The sequence below is a fragment of the Solanum verrucosum genome, unplaced genomic scaffold, assembly GCF_900185275.1.
Source record: "Solanum verrucosum unplaced genomic scaffold, falcon-dt-bn FXZP01000261.1, whole genome shotgun sequence".
Lineage (NCBI taxonomy): Eukaryota > Viridiplantae > Streptophyta > Magnoliopsida > Solanales > Solanaceae > Solanum > Solanum verrucosum.
In genome coordinates, this window is record NW_026019969.1 from 5,864,639 (window position 1) to 5,881,295 (window position 16,657).

Here is a 16,657-nt window from a genome sequence, read left to right on the forward strand (position 1 = left end):
ATCTTTTAATTAACTTAACTATCTAATAGACAAATGAAAAACAAGTGTAAAAGTTTTTCAAAATTTTGAACACTTTATTAAAAGTTAAAATGATTATTTAAAACATGACTAAGTTCGAATGTCTAAATAAATATCTTGATAAATTTAAGGCAATAACTATGTATTAAGCCTTTATAAAAAGCAACTTCTAAAATTCTCTTTATAATTTTAGTTATAACATGGAGTAGTTTGTATTTTGTATATGAAGATTTTGTAAAATGGGAAAACAAATATGAATGTTAAAATATGGCAAAATGATCTGGTGGACCCTTATACTTGTATGAATTTTGTATTGTGAACCCTTCTACTTAACCATTTATCAATTAAACCCTTAAATTCAATCAAACGAATATTTTTAAACCCCTCTTATCATGTGTGTAGTTCACTCGCCTTTTAATAGATGACATGTCAAATCCATGTCACATTATTTAATAACATGTCATAATTATCTTCATTATTTATTTTTAAAAACTATTAAACAAAGTTTTATTAAATAAAATATAAAATAATAAATTTTAAATTTATTAAGCAAAATTTGGGACTCCACAGTGTAACATCTAAAATCCACCTGTGAAAGTCGTCGCCGCCACCACTCTTCTTGCCGGCGAGACCTGTACAAAATCAGTAACCCTAAGCCGACACACCACCGGCGACCCCGGCGAGCCACCAGGGACCGCCTCTCTTCTCCATCCTCTCTGTCGTACCAATATACCCCCTCGTCGTCTCCCGTTCTGATGAAAAAAGATTAGCACCGCCTTTCTCTTACTCCACTTTGAATCAGTAGACTCCGACGAGCTCCACGATAAATCAACGACGCTTTCTCCCTCCAGTGATAACAACTTGAAATCTGACGACAAGGAGGTGCCAATGTCCTGCTAAAGGTATAATAAGTGTGGAGAAGAAAGGAAAAGGCGTTGGGGGCAGGAATGGGGATGCAGCGAAATTAGGTTGAGTTGAAGGAAGAAGAAGACTTTTTTAAATTTATTTTTTCTTTTTTAAATTTTTTATTATATTTTTTAGTTTTTTTTAATTCAATATATTATTTTTTAGTTTTTTTAAACTTAATATTTTATTTTTAAATATTTTTTAAATTTAAATATGAAGTTCACTCGCCTGCACATGCATGTAGTCACACTCTCTTGCCAACTCAACCATCTTAATGTCACATAAGCCTGATCAATGGTCAGAGGGGTTTGATATATTGTATTTTATTGAGTTTAAGGGTCTAGTTAATAAATGATTAAGTAGAAGAGTTTACAATACAAACTCATACAAGTATAAGGATACACCAGACTATTTCGTCTTAAAATATTTCACAGAAACTGATATTTGAATATTACTCTACAAGTTAATCAAAAGTAAAACAATATTCTATTCACTTGCAAGGGTTAAAGGTTTTCTCCCTCCAATGGCAGTCAGGGTTTAGCAGTTCTCTTTCTTCCTTTCTCCATTCTCTCAACCTACACAACCATGGTTCTTTCTCTTCTTCTCCTCAGACGCTTATCTTCCTGTAGAACAAAACCCTATCTTTTCACCCTTTCGCAAACGAAAACTTTCTCTTCTTTTTCACCTTCAGATAAGCCTTCTTCTTTATCAGCTCGCATGAGCTTCGTATTCGACCAAATCGATGCTATTGAGAAAGAGAGGTCCGAGAAGGACCAAACCCTTCAACGAATTCGGGCCTGGCGTGAATCCAAAAAGGGGAATCAAACCCAAACCCAAAACCAAGACCCGGTTGAGTCAAGTTCGGGTTTTTCTGATGTGGGGTCATCGGAAATGGAGTTGGAATCAAGAAAGAATGATGGATTTGAAGGTGGTGGTGGGTTGATGAGCAAGAAGGTGGAATTGGTGCATCCGTGGCCCGAGTGGATCGAGTTAATGGAGCGTTTGGTTCAGCAGAATTACTTTGATCATAAGAGAAAAGATGAGGATAATATGATTGAGAATTTGGGGTTTAATTTAACTGGTGTCGCTGAAGATGAGGGTTTTGATTTTACCAGGGATTGGAAGACTGTTCAGACTGCTGTTCTCAATTTTGGCAAAGATCGTTTCGATATATTGAGGTCTGTTTTTGTATGAAGAACACAATTTTAACCGTTTATTGTTCCCTTTTGCTTTCTGGGATTGAACTTTTAGCCATCAGATGAATTCATTTGAGCTGCATTGTACTCATTGCTCAAGTATTTAGCTGGGCAATACTTGTCAAGCTTAGAAATGATGGTGCTCATTTTATCCCCTTAATTCACGTTTACTTCAGGTAGCTATGTTAGTAACTTAATTGACTCTCACTAGTGAGGAGTTCTTGCTTTCTTCTTATATGACTATACTGTGAGAAGTACTCCTAAGTTTTGATAGATGAATGAGATCCATAAAAAATGAAATTAGGTAACAACCTGAGAGTCTAGTTAATTAATTTTCAGTTTTCACTGTTCCTTTTCTTTATAAATTTTTAATTATACATAGCGGGAAGGGGAGGGGGAAATGGTGGAGGGGATTACTAGAGGGGGAACAAATTCGTTACATACTGGAGGTTTAGGCAGCCACCAAGTGACCCCACAGTGAGTTTTCACTGTTCTTTTAAAAGCATTGCTGATAATTAGATTGTTTTGATTATTGAGTCGGAAGCCGTAGATTTTTATTTGATTAACCTTACCTTTTGTATGCCTCTCCCTACTGTATAACTTGGAAGGAATTGAGCTGTTTGTTAAAGGACAATTAAAGTGTGCCATGACATTCGAGTGACAAATAACAACGCTTGATGCATAGGGTGATCAATTGATTTCAGGTCATTGTCGAGACAAGATCTCCAAATTTTGGTTGGTTATGGATGCCCTAGTACAGACAAGAAGGTGGTTTTTTCTTCCAAGTTATTGAGGAAACATGTCCATCTGGACGAAGGGGATGTAAGTTTGGATTCTTTGTTGTAAATATGTATTGCATAACTTATTAGAATTCCTGTTATTGATTCTTTACGAAATGTGGTTTCTCATTCCCATTTCTTGTATGTACTTCTTGTTTGGCTCAATTTATTTTCTTGATAAATGTGAAGTCCTGACGAGATTTGCCATGTGATGGAGAAAGTTCACAGTTCTTGTCATTTTGTGCATTTTCTGGAAGGCATTGTCTATTTTAATCTTCTTGTACTCGAAATGGATTAAGATCTCCTGTTAGTGACTTTGCTTTCAGAAAGGGATAAACTTTAAACTTAGCATTACTGGGCATAAAGAAAGATGGAAAATCATTCCGGCTTGCACTGGTGGTCTGTGTGGAAAGAAAGAAATCTCAGATGCTTCCAAAACAAGAGTAATTCCATCCAGAAGATTAAGATGAACTGCTTAGTTTTGTTTCTTTTTTGGTGTAAACAGGAGTACATAGTAGATCTAGAATCAGTTACACATGTTTTAGGTTCCTTGTAAATTTTGCTATAGGATTGAAGATCTTCCTGCTACTCTCCACAGTTGTAATTAGGAACCTGTAATTTGTTGTGGCAGGTTCTGGTTTTTTTGCTTTGGAATAGAATATAAGTTACCTTTTTTAAAAAAAAAAAAAAAACTTAGCAGCACAAGATTTTGGTATAGAATGTTAAAATTCTATAGTTTTTCTGTGTGAACTTATTAATATGGGAAAGTTCTGTGTACAAGCAATATACCAATATAGAGAGCCTACATGAAAAATGGTTCCTTGAGAAATAGTACTCAATATGGAAAATAGGAACCTCATGGTGGTGCGCCAAAATGAAACTAAAACAAGAGGTTATTCCCAATGTGAAAAGTTATTTTCTGCCCCACCAAAGGATCTTTATTAACTAAATAAAATTGTTCATTTTGTAGCAGCTAATGCTTTTATATGAGGCAGTTACTCAATTCAACAATGTATTAGCTTAAGATCTAGAGAAAAATCAAGTTCTTCACCCGATTCACATATAAAGATGGTATCAGATAAGCTGAATTGCTCGTAATGTTTATCTTGGACTTGGAGTGTTTGAGATTGTATCTTTAAAGCATCTGAAGATAACCGTCTTATGGACATACTGTAACATCATGAACCAGTGTAAGGAAGCTTTTAAATGTCTAAAGTGAGGTGAACATTGTTCTTTTGTACGGTGAATATTCACTATGATGATTTCATGATTTGCTGAGTATACTATGAGCTGGGCTTTTGCTATCTGCATTATTCAATGACCAATCCAAGTTATTGCATAATTATATTTTGGTATATCTCTTGTATACGGCCAAGATGACCTTGTTATTATCAATGAAAACACTACTTGATAAAAATAAATTGCATGATTGTATCAGGTTTGCAGTTCTTGCAATTTGAGGAGTTCTTGTGAAAGGGCATATTTACTTACCAATAAGGAGGATGAAGCAAGGACAATGGATGTCATGCGTGTCCTATTGACTTATGGTTTTGATACAATCAATGGATCAGTTGTTAATGAGAGTCTTATGAAGAAGAAATCTGTAAAGACTGTTGTTCGTAAATTGCTTCACGAAGTAGTCAAGTTGAGTGCTGTTCCAATAGATCCAAATCTTCCACCTCCAGTTTTTAAAAAACCACCTCCAAAGGTGAAGCAGCCACCTCCCCCTCCGAGGAAGCGAGTAGGACGTGACGACATTGAGATGAAAAAGGGAGATTGGCTGTGTCCAAAGTAGGTTTCATATCTTTTCTTCTGCACTAACCTGCTGTCATCCTTCTTTGGAAATCCATAAAGGGTTTGCAATATAATGAAGTTGTATTTCCTGATCCATCTTTAAACTTTATTTGGACCTTTTCTATGCTGTACAAATGCCATTGCTTAGAAAGCAGTCCCAATTGACATCTGTAAGGCATTGTATGACATGATGTGCTTTGACGTCAACTTTTTCCGTTGGATGGTCGTGAAAGGTCTGCTGTGACCGTTTAGTATGCCCAGCACAAGCAATGCAGGGGTTCACCTTAAATAGGGTGAATTGTGTGGTGATAAATTGTCTTATCTTCTTTCTTAGCACTCTTGACCCTTATATCTGTTGATCTTGTATTTGGTTTTTATGATATGAACTTAGAGGGTTGGCGAAATAAATTGAACATAATTTGTCAAATCTAGAGTTGAAACATCGCTAACAAGTTACATTGCCAGGTGTGACTTCATGAATTTCGCGAAGAATACCATATGCTTACAATGTGATGCCAACCGGCCGAAGAGACAGCTGCTTCCAGGAGAGTGGGAATGTTCCCAGTATGTGTTCTACTTGCCTTTTGTTATCAATTCTCTCTCTTCTGCCGACATGAGTATATTGTTGATTTTAGAGCAATATGTTAAATTAGTCAGCAAATGGTGTTTATTTTTGCTATATTTATTCAAGCACCACAATAATAGATGCCTAGGCTTAGGCTTGAATCTAGTAGGAGTGGCAAGTTTAACAAGTTCGTCTTGATGAGGAGGACAATTAAGAAGAAACTTTTCGGTCTTCTCTTCATTGTCCAATCACTATTCTCTGTTGTGCCTGGAACAAGCTGCAAATCTTATTTATAATTGTATGTATGCCCTATTAAACTTGTACACTCATTTACATTCTCGTTTAAGTTGGCAATTTCCATTTGTGTAAAATGTTCAGAAAAACATTTGTTGAAAGGCTTTTTGCTTGAGGCTTTCACTTTCTGATATGTTTCTTATATATTGATTTACCCTTTCTGTGACATTGACAAAAACACTTTTCTCCTTTTATGAATTGGCAGGTGTAATTTCTTGAATTATAGGAGAAATGTGGTATGTTTTCATTGTGAATGCAAGCGCCCAGTTGATGATTATATGGTTGCTCAACAGCAGGAGAGGCAACAAGGATCTAGGACACAGATGGATAAAATATCTCGCCGCCAAGATGTTTCTAATGCATGGAATTTTGATTTTGATGATGATGAGTCAGATGGTGCAGACGTTGCTGCCTTTGAGACTGCAGATTCTCAGAAACGGGATGAAGATTTTCCCCTGGATAGGCAAGAACGAAGAGATACTTCTAGGAGCAATGAAGATGGTTTCCACAAGAGCAGCAGGCCTCCAAAAGGTTACGAAACTGAATACCCTGCACCTGGGAAACCAGGGGTAGGCTTTGATGATTTTGATGATGAAGAAGATGATGTTGACAGCTATGAGATAGACAGTAATGGAGCAAACAATAGTTCTAAAATAGATTTCTCGGATATTGAAGTCAACTCCGAATCTGAAGATATTGATAATGTTGATGACACTTTGCTTGTTGGTAGAAGGAACAGTTCCCCCGCAAGTGATGCACATTTTAGACAGAGGCATCAGAAAGGGGCTTTTTGTGGTTCTGAGGATGCTGAAGTGGATTTTGACACAGATGATGAGCTTCCAATTAAAACTAATATGAAATCTAGTCAGGTTTCTTATTCTAAACCAAGATCTAGGAACAAAGGTGCCAAGAGCTTTGACTCAGATGACGATTATGGCCTCAGCTCCGACTCCGATGATAGGGATTTCAGAAGTCAGCAGAATAAAGGGGATAAATGGGGATCAAGAAAGGACTTTGGAAGGAGAAGGAGCTCCTATAGTGAAGATGAGCCCTTCTCTGACTCGGAGAGCAACAAAGGTAGGTCATTTCACAAAAATAATCAAAGAGGTGGTCAAAATGGCAGATGGGACTCTTCCGAAGGTCGTGGTGATAGGATAAGAGACAAAAGAACCTCTTTTAGAGATAACATGAAAAGAAGTCCCAGAGACTCACGTGGAAGCAGCAGGAAAAGCCAAGATAACGGATATAATGATTATAGAAGCCGTGGACGTGAAGAATCTTATAAACAGCAACGAGGAAGAAATAGTAATTATGGTGATCAATCAGATAGTTACTTAGACGATGAAAGACATAGGAGGCCAAGAATAAATGTGCGATAAGTCTCAACATTCAGTCTATCATTTCAAGAGTTGGTTGGCTTGCAGGAATAGCACTATGGGTCTCCTGAATGAGGAAATGGAAGGGTTTGCAGAAGTCAGAAACAGCATGTCAACTTCTGAATAGCCATCATCACGTCAGCTTGAGAGCTAGAAGCTTCTTACACCTAAGAGAGATGCGCTACAAGGAGAAGTGTTTCAGTGACTGAGAGGTATATATACAAGCCTGTATACAAAGTTGACTAGCAAAAGCTTCATACAAATAAGCCAACTGGGAAGGGAAGTAGTGATGACAACCCTAAGCTTGACCTGCAAAGATGCGGTATCTTCAATCGTCTTTGAAAATTTTCATTTAGTTGAGCTGATGATAAGATCTACGTGTTGTAACTATAGACGTGTTTCTGTAAACAATAATTTGCTAACTATTGATATTGGTCCCGTTGTTCGTAGTATACAACAGAATTACACTTGATTAATGCATTTCTTAGCTTATCTGGTTGCCTAAGTCCTATAATCAAAAGGACATGGAAATGTTGATGTTCTTTTTTCTTGACTGGTATCAGTTAATTTGTATACTGAAATGTAAATACACCACATCATTCAACTACTTTTACCGAGTGGAATTATTGTGTATTTTTTAATAATACTAAATTAATTTTATCCAATTTAACTTAAAAAATTAGTTAAACTGTAGCGAGACAAATATAACAAGTATCATTAGTAATGACTTCTATTTCATCCCAAACAGATTAAAATACTAAAAAGTTGCTATAGGAATTTCGTTATGGAAGTATATAAGCCAAGACTTTTTTTTTCATTTCATAAAGAAAACAATAGATCTCTAAAATATAAAGAATATAAAAATCTTCCATTCTCTATGATTCATAATATATCTTCTTCCTTTCATAAATTTGTGCGGCCACTGCATTTACATCACTACCACTGTCACTACGCGCCTCAAACAATCCTCACCGTCTCCGCCGCTACTACCACCCATCTCCGCCGTACTATGGCAACCGCCGTTGACCCATCCAATACTCGTCTGGGATGGATCGGTACCGGAGTAATGGGCCGCTCTATGTGCGCCCACCTGATTAACGCCGGTTACACCCTCACTGTCTTTACTCGGACTCCATCCAAGGCTCAGGAACTCATCTCCATGGGAGCTCACTGGGTTGACACTCCAAAGGCCGTCGCTTCCCAATCCGACGTCGTTTTCTCTATCGTTGGCTACCCTTCTGACGTTCGCCAGGTAATCCTCGACTCAAACTCCGGCGCTCTTTCCGGTCTGCGTCAAGACGGCGTCATCATAGATATGACTACTTCCGAACCTTCCCTCGCTGTTGAAATTCACTCCGCAGCCTCGGCCGCTGGCTGCTCCGCCATTGACGCCCCTGTTTCTGGAGGCGATCGCGGAGCTCGGAATGCAGCTTTATCCATCTTCGCCGGTGGAGAGGAATCAATTGTCCAAAGGCTTAATCCATTATTTAACCTTCTGGGCAAAGTTTATTACATGGGTGCCCCTGGAAAAGGGCAGTTCACAAAATTGGGAAACCAAGTAGTAATTGCTTCCTCTATGGTAGGACTATGCGAGGGCTTAATTTACGCGCATAAAGCTGGTTTGGATTTGAATCATTTTGTGGATGCCATTTCAACAGGCGCTGCTGGCTCAAAATCATTAGACTTGTATGGTAGCAGGATACTTAATAGGGATTTGGAACCTGGATTTTATGTGAATCATTTTGTCAAGGATTTGGGAATTTGTTTGAGGGAATGCCAGAACATGGGTCTGGCTTTGCCCGGGCTGGCGTTGGCTCAGCAGCTCTATCTCTCGCTTAAAGCTCATGGTGAGGGCGATTTAGGAACCCAAGCTCTCATTCTAGCGCTTGAGAGGATTAACAATTTGTCCCTTCAATCTGAGGCTTCTGCTATTGGCAAACCTTAGATTGATTATCTCTTTGATCCTTGACTACTATGTATCCATTTCTTAATGTTAAATTGTCATTACATTTGTACTTTGTATCGGTTTATCCTTCTATGAATGTTAATGTTCTTACATATATATAAGAAGGTGAGAGTTTGAATAATCTATAGTAATTTGATGAGACTTCCAGGGCAAAAGATCTCGACTTTTTTCACTGCACTGAGACTTGAAGTTGTTGGTTACAGTATCTTTAGTGTTCATTGTGAATCAGGGTATAAAAGGCCCTGGGTTTAGGCTGTCCATTAGGCAGCTGAAGAGCGCTTTGACGTCCATAATACATGATCTCAGATATAGTGTTTTGACGTCCATAGTACATAATCTCAGATATAGTGTTTCTACAAGTAAAAAACATTAAGAAACTCCATGGAGAACCAGAAGGACAATGGTCATCCTTTTTTATTCACTGCAATAAAATCAAGTACTATGGAGAGAAACACCGCAGCTAAAGAACTACTAAAAGCATAGTTAAGCAGAAACAGTTCCTGGTTTTAACAAATACTAAAAACACCACAGCTCAAGAACTACTAGAAGTATAGTTAAGCAGAAATAGTTCCTTGTTAATTAAGACAATACTTAAGAAACTAATTCCTTCTGACTCTGAAAATCCTAAACAAGCAAACCTTGAAAACAATACAGCAACTGATAATTCTTTCTCCAAATTCCTCCGAGAAATGGAAGTAACTATATCCCCATGACTTCTTTATTGTCAAGTGCTAAATGTCACCAAAAACGTTATGACAAAACCTATTCTTGCACTCATTTAAAACCACAGCCTTTCATCATCATCTTCTTCTTCTTCAATTTTCTTGAGATCTCTTTTTCTTGGTGGAGAGCAATCTGTAATCAATGGTTTCCCACAGAGTTTTGGATTACATTCAAAACTTGAAGGATTAGTGAAGGTTCCAAATTGTTTTTTTGATGGGATAGGGCCACCAAGGTTATTATATGACAAGTTAAGATAGCTTAGTGTAGTGATTGAAGTCATGCTCAATGGGATAGAACCAGAGAGATGGTTAGATGAAAGGTCTAGTGTCTCCAATTGCTGCATGCTCCCTATGTCCTCTGGAATTCTTCCTGATAATTGGTTCCAAGATAAGTTCAGAGTGCCCAAGGCTAACAGACCTGTAATCTCATTCGGGATTTCACCGTGAAGATTAATTGTTGAAAGAAAGATCAATAAGATCTAAGGTAGAGGTGTATGTCATATCCTTGTTCCCTTCTTAATCATCACCATCTTGGGCGTAAAAACATAGTTGAAATATTAGTAATTGGGTTGCCACTTGTAAAATTTCACGGACTTGAGACCTCTCAAATTTCCTAAGCAGGAAGGGATAGAACCTGTCAAATTATTATGGGAAAGATCAAGAATTTGAAGGCCAAAAAGTTGGCAAAGTGTTGGTGGAATGTGTCCACCAATCATGTTTTCTGTCATGCTAAGCTTTTGCAAGGATAATAGACTTTCTCCGAACCACTCGGGTATGGTGCCACTGATTTTGTTCTCTCCGATGTCAAGAGTAAGCAAGCTTTTGCAATTGCTTAATGATTTTGGAAGTTCTCCAAAGAGGTTATTGCGACTCAATCTCAACCAAAAAAGTGAAGGTGGTGAACATAATGAAGGAGAAATACCACCTGAAAGATTATTCCCCGACAAATCTATGACATGAAGTTGTTACAAATCAGCCCACCAGTCAGGTATCTTTCCAGAAAAATGATTGTCTGAGAGGTCCAATCTCATTAGCTGCTTCACTCTTGTTATTGAATATGGTATAGATCCTGTAAATGTATTTCCAGAAAGATCTAAAACTTGGAGTTTTGTCATCACATGACCAATGTTTATGGGACTTAATCCTGAAAACAGGTTGTTTGCAAGATTCAAATGTGTTACATTTGGCCAAAGAGGTAACAAACCATGGAAGCTATTGGAACTTAAGTCCACCACAACACCATCACTGTAACTAGAATAGAAGTCTGCTGTCCAGATTTGGGATGACGGAAAATTTACTAACCTTGGAAGATTTCCACCAATCTCATTATCTGATAGATCTGGAAACTGCAATTGTGAGCACATTGTCCAAAGCCAAGGAGGTATAGAATCTGAAACGGAGCCGTTGGAGAGAATATTAGTATGAAGCTGCTTTTGAGTTTTCAGCCATGTCGGTAACTTGGAGCCGAAAGCACATTTCCTTATCTCGATATATGTGAGGCTAAATGGAGGAATCCATTCACTGCTCAAGTTGACAGAAAACCTTTCTCCACATGATATCGCTAAAAACTTCAGTTGATAGAGTCTTGCAAAGTCATTTTGTGAAAGATTGCCTTCCCAATCATTTGTTGCAAGGAATAACTGAGTTAATTCAGTGAGATTAAATATGCTTTCAGGTAAGGCTCCCTTCAGTTGGCTTTGTCCCAAGTCCAAAATTTCCAACCTTGACAGTTGCTCAATAGATGTGGGAATCGTGCCAGATATCTGGTTAAAAGATATACCAAGAATCCTTAAGTTCTTCAAATGTCCTAATGAATTTGGAAACTGCCCTGTCAACCGGTTTCCAGCAAGGCCTAAGAACTCTAGGGTTGTGTTGCTGCAGTTAGACAACCCTTCCACTACTCTGCTTATGTCTCCGTTGAGTTTATTCTGTGTTAGATACAAATCCTGCAGATTACAGAGTTTACCCCACTCAACATTTGATATTGGGCCTTCTATGTTGCTGATTGCTATATCAAGTGTCTCAAGGGTGGTGGCATTAGACACCATTTAGGCAACACAGAATTAACAAAGTTATTGCCTGAAAGGTAGAGATAAGAAAGGGAAGTCATTTCCCAGTTGGGAAAGGAGTAAGGGAGATAGCGAAGATCACAGGTTTGCAAACTGAGAGTCACTAAAGATGGCAGCTTATTAAAAGACTCAAGCCAATATGTTGCCGAAGACAGTTTCACATAAGAAAGATCAAGATACTTCAAAGAGGACAAACTAGAAACCCAATTCAAATCTTTGATCCAACTACTTTCAACAGTAGCGCAAGGATAGGAATATGCATGTAGGCTTAACTATTGTAAATTCGACAGATTCCCAAATGAAGGAGGAATACCAACGAGAGATGAATGGGTGAGGTTAAGATATTGTAATTTTTCAAGAGAACCCAAGAAAGTGGGAGTGGCAAGTCCTTGGAAGTCATTTTCGCCAAGGTCTAAATACTCTAAATGTTGCAAGTCAAGTAAAGCAGGACTTATCTTGCCACCCAAGCACGTCGAATTGCCAGAAATCAGATATCCCATTTTCTTCCGATAGCAATTGCCTGATGTATCTTTGAGATCAAGCCTGATGACATTACCAGTTTGTATGTCACAAGAAACACCTTTCCAGATGCAGCATTCTTTGCCAATCCAAGAAGCCAATCGGTCAGAGGGATCCGTGAGACTTTGCTTGAATCTTAATAGGCCATTCCTCTCACTCTCAATACATCTTACTTTGGATTATGTAGTATTTGTGAGAGGTAAAGAAGCAGTGCTAATTGCTTCAACTGAAACAAGTAGAGGAAGGGATTGAAGAAAGAAAATAAGTACAATAACTAAAACTTTCCGACATGCCATTTTGAGATAATCTTATAAGTAAAAGAGATGGTAAGTTTAATAATGGAACTAATAAGCACTGACAGCATAAAGAGACATTCATCGAATTACATTCTGGTTCAGCTATATGTGCCAACACTAGCAGGAAATGGATGGTAAAGACAAGTATTATTTGTGGTCCTCTATGTACCTTAACTGCAGTCAATAACAAAGACATAGTGAGATTGATTATTCAACTCCAAGAAATAAATTTTATATTTATCTTAGTTACATGAAAACAACTAAGAAAAGTCAGCTTACAGTAAATGCAAATTTAAGCAGCAAGAGAAATAAAAAGAAAAAAAGACACTGATATGACCTTTTTGGAAATAAATATCACCCCACTTGTCTCACAGGTGAATAAGGACCACTTGCGTGGCTACAATATTGAGCCAAAATATCTTACTTTAGCCCTCTATTGCCTTCTTTTTTTCTTTCTCAATGATGAGGAAAGATGGAATGTTCATCTCTGTACAACAAAAATTCTGTAATTGGAACTTTAGCTTTCTTTCCAAGAACACCTGAGAATATTAACTGCCACACTTTTCCATCAACATGTTCTTTTCCATTAAATTCTACAAACCCCTTTGCTACCCTTTCTTCTTCTTCTGCCGTGAAGTGTTATGGTCAGAATTATGGGGATGAAGAACCCCTTTCTACTTCTCTGGCATATGATGTTCTTGGTGTTGCTCCTAATTGCTCTGCAGATGAGCTGAAATCTGCTTTCAGGAATAAGGTACTATTCCCTCTATCCCAATTTATGTGAAATTGTTTGATTGGGCACGGGGTTTTAAGAGAGAAGAAAAAAAGAACTTTTGAAACTTCTGGTCTAAAATAAGTCATAGGAATTTCTGTGGCAATAAGGGTAAAATGGGAGGCTTGAAGTTAAGTTAGTACTAAATATTGACCTTCTTTTTTTGGGATTGATTAAAAAGAGAAAGTGTCACAGAAATTGGGACAGAGGCAATATAGAATTTGCATTTTTGGATAAACCATTGAAGAAACCATGTCGGTTTTCCTGTTTTCTTTTGAATTTCTGAAAAAGATCACTCTTATACCTTGAGCTTGCAAGGTTCTTTATTTTTCTGGCTATGAATTTATGGAACCTCACTTGCTAGTTTGAAGTTGTAAGATAGACTTCATGCAAATTGCACACTGAGTTTTTGGTATAGGTGTCCCGGGGCTAATAATCTACGAAGAAAGGAGGGGGAACTGGGAAGTCTAAAATTCCTGAAAACTCTGTTTTTTTATGATTACATTGGCCATAATCCGGCAAAAAGAGGATCATTCAGTGCAGGTTCAATGGATAACGGGGATGGAATAGCTGCTTGAAAATTGCTGATGATGGTTCTTTTGTTTGGTTTAATAATTGATGGAAATAGGTTAAGAAGTTTCATCCTGATGTAAGGAGAGATGGGAATAGTTCAGATAAAATGATTCGCCGTGTCATTCAAGCCTATGAGGTAAATAGTGTTTATTGCTGATGACAGCAAACAAATCAACCAATTTGGTCTCATGCTTTTGCTCAACATTCTAGTTAGCTTTTTGTTATATAATAGGAAAATCCAAAGGATTTATCTTTCAAGGGAATATTAATATGATTTTAACTGAGTAGTATGCAGACAGTAAGATAGAAAAGCTTCTGGTAGATAGTCCTTTAATACCAGTTTTTTCATGTTTTTTTTTATAAAATGGTACAGTACAAAGCAATTTAGGATCATTCTGTACGTAGTTGTAAAATTTGGTTCCAAACTGTTTCATAAAACCTTAAAAAAAAAATTTAAGGCCTCTAGGTTTACAGAGGAAATTCCAAAATCATAATTCTTTCTTTCAGTTGCTTAAATTTTCTCTCTCAAATGATAGCTGAATCCTATTGTTTAAAATGGACGCAGATGTTGTCCAACTTCACAAAGTCAGAGATAATAGAAAGGTAAATTGGCTATAAGATCATAATATCTGAATCCTGAAATTTTGAATTTTCACATCCTAATATAGTGATCATCACTGCAGCATTTCGTCTGTTTTATTTTTTGGAGTGGTGGTCCTTCAGGTAATAACTTTTTGGCATATTCACTGTTTGAGTTCTGCAGGGAATGCTTAGATCCATTTGATCAGCCAGAATGTGAAGCATTTGATCTCTTTGTTAATGAGACTGTTTGTATTGGAAAAGGTAACAAGTCTTTTTACGAGAAATTTCCATCATGATCACCACTTGCAAATAGAGGATGTTAAAAATAGTAGTTTGCTTCTTGTGAAATCCTGTTATCAGCTTCTTTAAAGGCCTGCATTTCATATTTTATGAAATAAATGTGGCAATGGCCAAAAGTGCAATGGAAATCAGTATTTTAAACAGTTGTAATATCATTAAAATCAGTATTGATGATTTGGTAATACTTTCATACTATTACTGATCAATGCAAACATGGTAATGCAACTAAGAGAGCTCTAAAGTGTAGAAAAACCTTATTTTCCATATTTAAGGGCTCTGTTTGCCTTGTCTGAGTACTTAGTAGTAGTTAGTAAGTTGTCACACCTTGCACAAAAGGATCTCCTGGCTAATCCTGATACTAGTAGTTTTCTAAGGTCTCCACAGCTATCTAAGCTCTACTCCAGCAATTTCATAACAATTTAGTTTTCATTAGTGAATCCAGTGATGACCTCCTCCATCAGTTTCTGATAAATTAATCTTTCGGAAAAATGTCATATCCTGCAAGTGATTCTTCCAGTAGACTGTCTTTATGGAAACATATCCCCTCAATTGTCAGAATGCTTTGAATGATACAAAATTTGTGCAGTTCCTGATCTCCCTCTTTTACGATATATGCAGGTTGCCAATTTTCATGTGTTAAGAAAGCACCTCATGCATTCACTTTTTCCTCGTTGACAGGAACTGCGCAAGCAACTTCTCAAGGTCATATAATAGTACTCAATACTGCAACTCCTTTGTTACTTCTGTCAGAAATTAGTCTGCTAACAGGAAAATTTAGTGAAATTTAGTGAACAAAAGGAAACATGGCAACCACTAAAAGACAAGATAACCTACATTATTTCTGTTTGGCCTATTAAAAGAAGGTTTTATCCTCTCTTTTTCATCTGGCTAGTGAACCAAAAGTTCTATATGTTCAGGACATGGTGAAGATTACCAAGTCCATCTTGCAGCTGGTCAATGCCCCAGGAGTTGCATACATTATGTTACACCTTCTCAAAGAATAGTTCTTGAAGAGCTACTTGGCAGGTATTTTTACTCCGTGACTCAACTTTCGTCCTGCTTTTGTAAAAATGGAAGAAGGCAAACTTTCGAACAGGAAGAATCCCAAAAAAGAAGTTTATATAAATGTTTACACAGGATAGCACCTTAAGTTATTATGCAGTCTGCTCTCCTTTTGGCTCCAAGTCGTTGTGAATTATATTTAAATGTTCTTTTTTGCTGCTGCTGCTGTCCGTTATTTTCTAATCATTATTTTGTGAATTTTCTTCTTTGTAGCATCATGAGCACACCTTATGATACATCAGCAGAAGCAGACTTGCTTTATTCACTAATTGTAAAAGCTCATTTTGAGAACAATCGCTACCAGAAGCCCAAGAAGCAACCTAAGGCCTCAACCAAACATGTAGACTGGTTCTAAATCTTGAAAGTCCTCATAGAAAACCACCTTATTGTGTGTAGAAACTCGGAATTTGAACAGAGGCTGCCACTTCAAAGGCTATGCAATGCTGAAGTGATCACATAAACGATGGGGAAAATATTATTTGAGTTGACTGTCAATCTTATGCTATGTTATCGAAGTCCTAAATGGTCTTCACTCTGCAGCAGCATATGAAACATATGCTGGGCACAACTGTTGGGAAAAGCAGCTGCAACTGACTGTCTGAATATTTGGTGATATGAGATTGATGTAGATATGGAAAATTCACTTTGTTAAATAAACTATTTATAATATCATTAAACTGTTGTAACAGGCAACCTGCCTTATTTCCTAGTTTACTAATCCTATTTTTTATGGACTATTATCTTTTAATTGACCTGATAATATAAAAATTATTTTGCTCTATTAGTGTATATTAGTTAAACTCTTTCCGTAAAGGTGCCAGCTACTATATAGCAAGAGAAATATAGTATACCTCTTGTCTGAAACCCA

General features: G+C 37.2%; 4 protein-coding genes across 4 annotated transcripts; 3 read left to right on the forward strand and 1 right to left on the reverse strand.

Annotated features, from left to right (window-relative positions):
- Positions 1 to 1,414: 1,414 nt before the first annotated feature.
- LOC125816813 (uncharacterized) lies at positions 1,415 to 7,237 on the forward strand. Its single transcript, XM_049496433.1, has 5 exons — positions 1,415 to 2,102; positions 2,825 to 2,942; positions 4,338 to 4,690; positions 5,159 to 5,257; positions 5,758 to 7,237. Exons 1-5 carry the CDS (start codon positions 1,510 to 1,512, stop codon positions 6,929 to 6,931), a joined length of 2,337 nt encoding a protein of 778 aa, XP_049352390.1. The 5' UTR covers positions 1,415 to 1,509; the 3' UTR covers positions 6,932 to 7,237.
- Positions 7,238 to 7,768: 531 nt separating this feature from the next.
- Positions 7,769 to 8,956, forward strand: LOC125816098 (probable 3-hydroxyisobutyrate dehydrogenase-like 1, mitochondrial). Its single transcript, XM_049495693.1, has one exon. It carries the CDS (start codon positions 7,806 to 7,808, stop codon positions 8,871 to 8,873), a length of 1,068 nt encoding a protein of 355 aa, XP_049351650.1. The 5' UTR covers positions 7,769 to 7,805; the 3' UTR covers positions 8,874 to 8,956.
- A 716-nt stretch (positions 8,957 to 9,672) lies between these two features.
- Positions 9,673 to 11,664, reverse strand: LOC125816746 (receptor-like protein EIX2). The gene is made up of 3 exons (XM_049496368.1): positions 10,586 to 11,664; positions 10,251 to 10,492; positions 9,673 to 9,986 (listed from the first exon to the last, which is right to left on the reverse strand). Exons 1-3 carry the CDS (start codon positions 11,662 to 11,664, stop codon positions 9,673 to 9,675), a joined length of 1,635 nt encoding a protein of 544 aa, XP_049352325.1.
- Positions 11,665 to 12,941: 1,277 nt separating this feature from the next.
- On the forward strand, positions 12,942 to 16,422 carry LOC125815203 (chaperone protein dnaJ C76, chloroplastic). The gene is made up of 7 exons (XM_049494616.1): positions 12,942 to 13,254; positions 13,901 to 13,981; positions 14,411 to 14,448; positions 14,609 to 14,688; positions 15,346 to 15,429; positions 15,645 to 15,753; positions 16,003 to 16,422. Exons 1-7 carry the CDS (start codon positions 12,973 to 12,975, stop codon positions 16,142 to 16,144), a joined length of 816 nt encoding a protein of 271 aa, XP_049350573.1. The 5' UTR covers positions 12,942 to 12,972; the 3' UTR covers positions 16,145 to 16,422.
- The last annotated feature ends 235 nt before the right edge of the window (positions 16,423 to 16,657 follow it).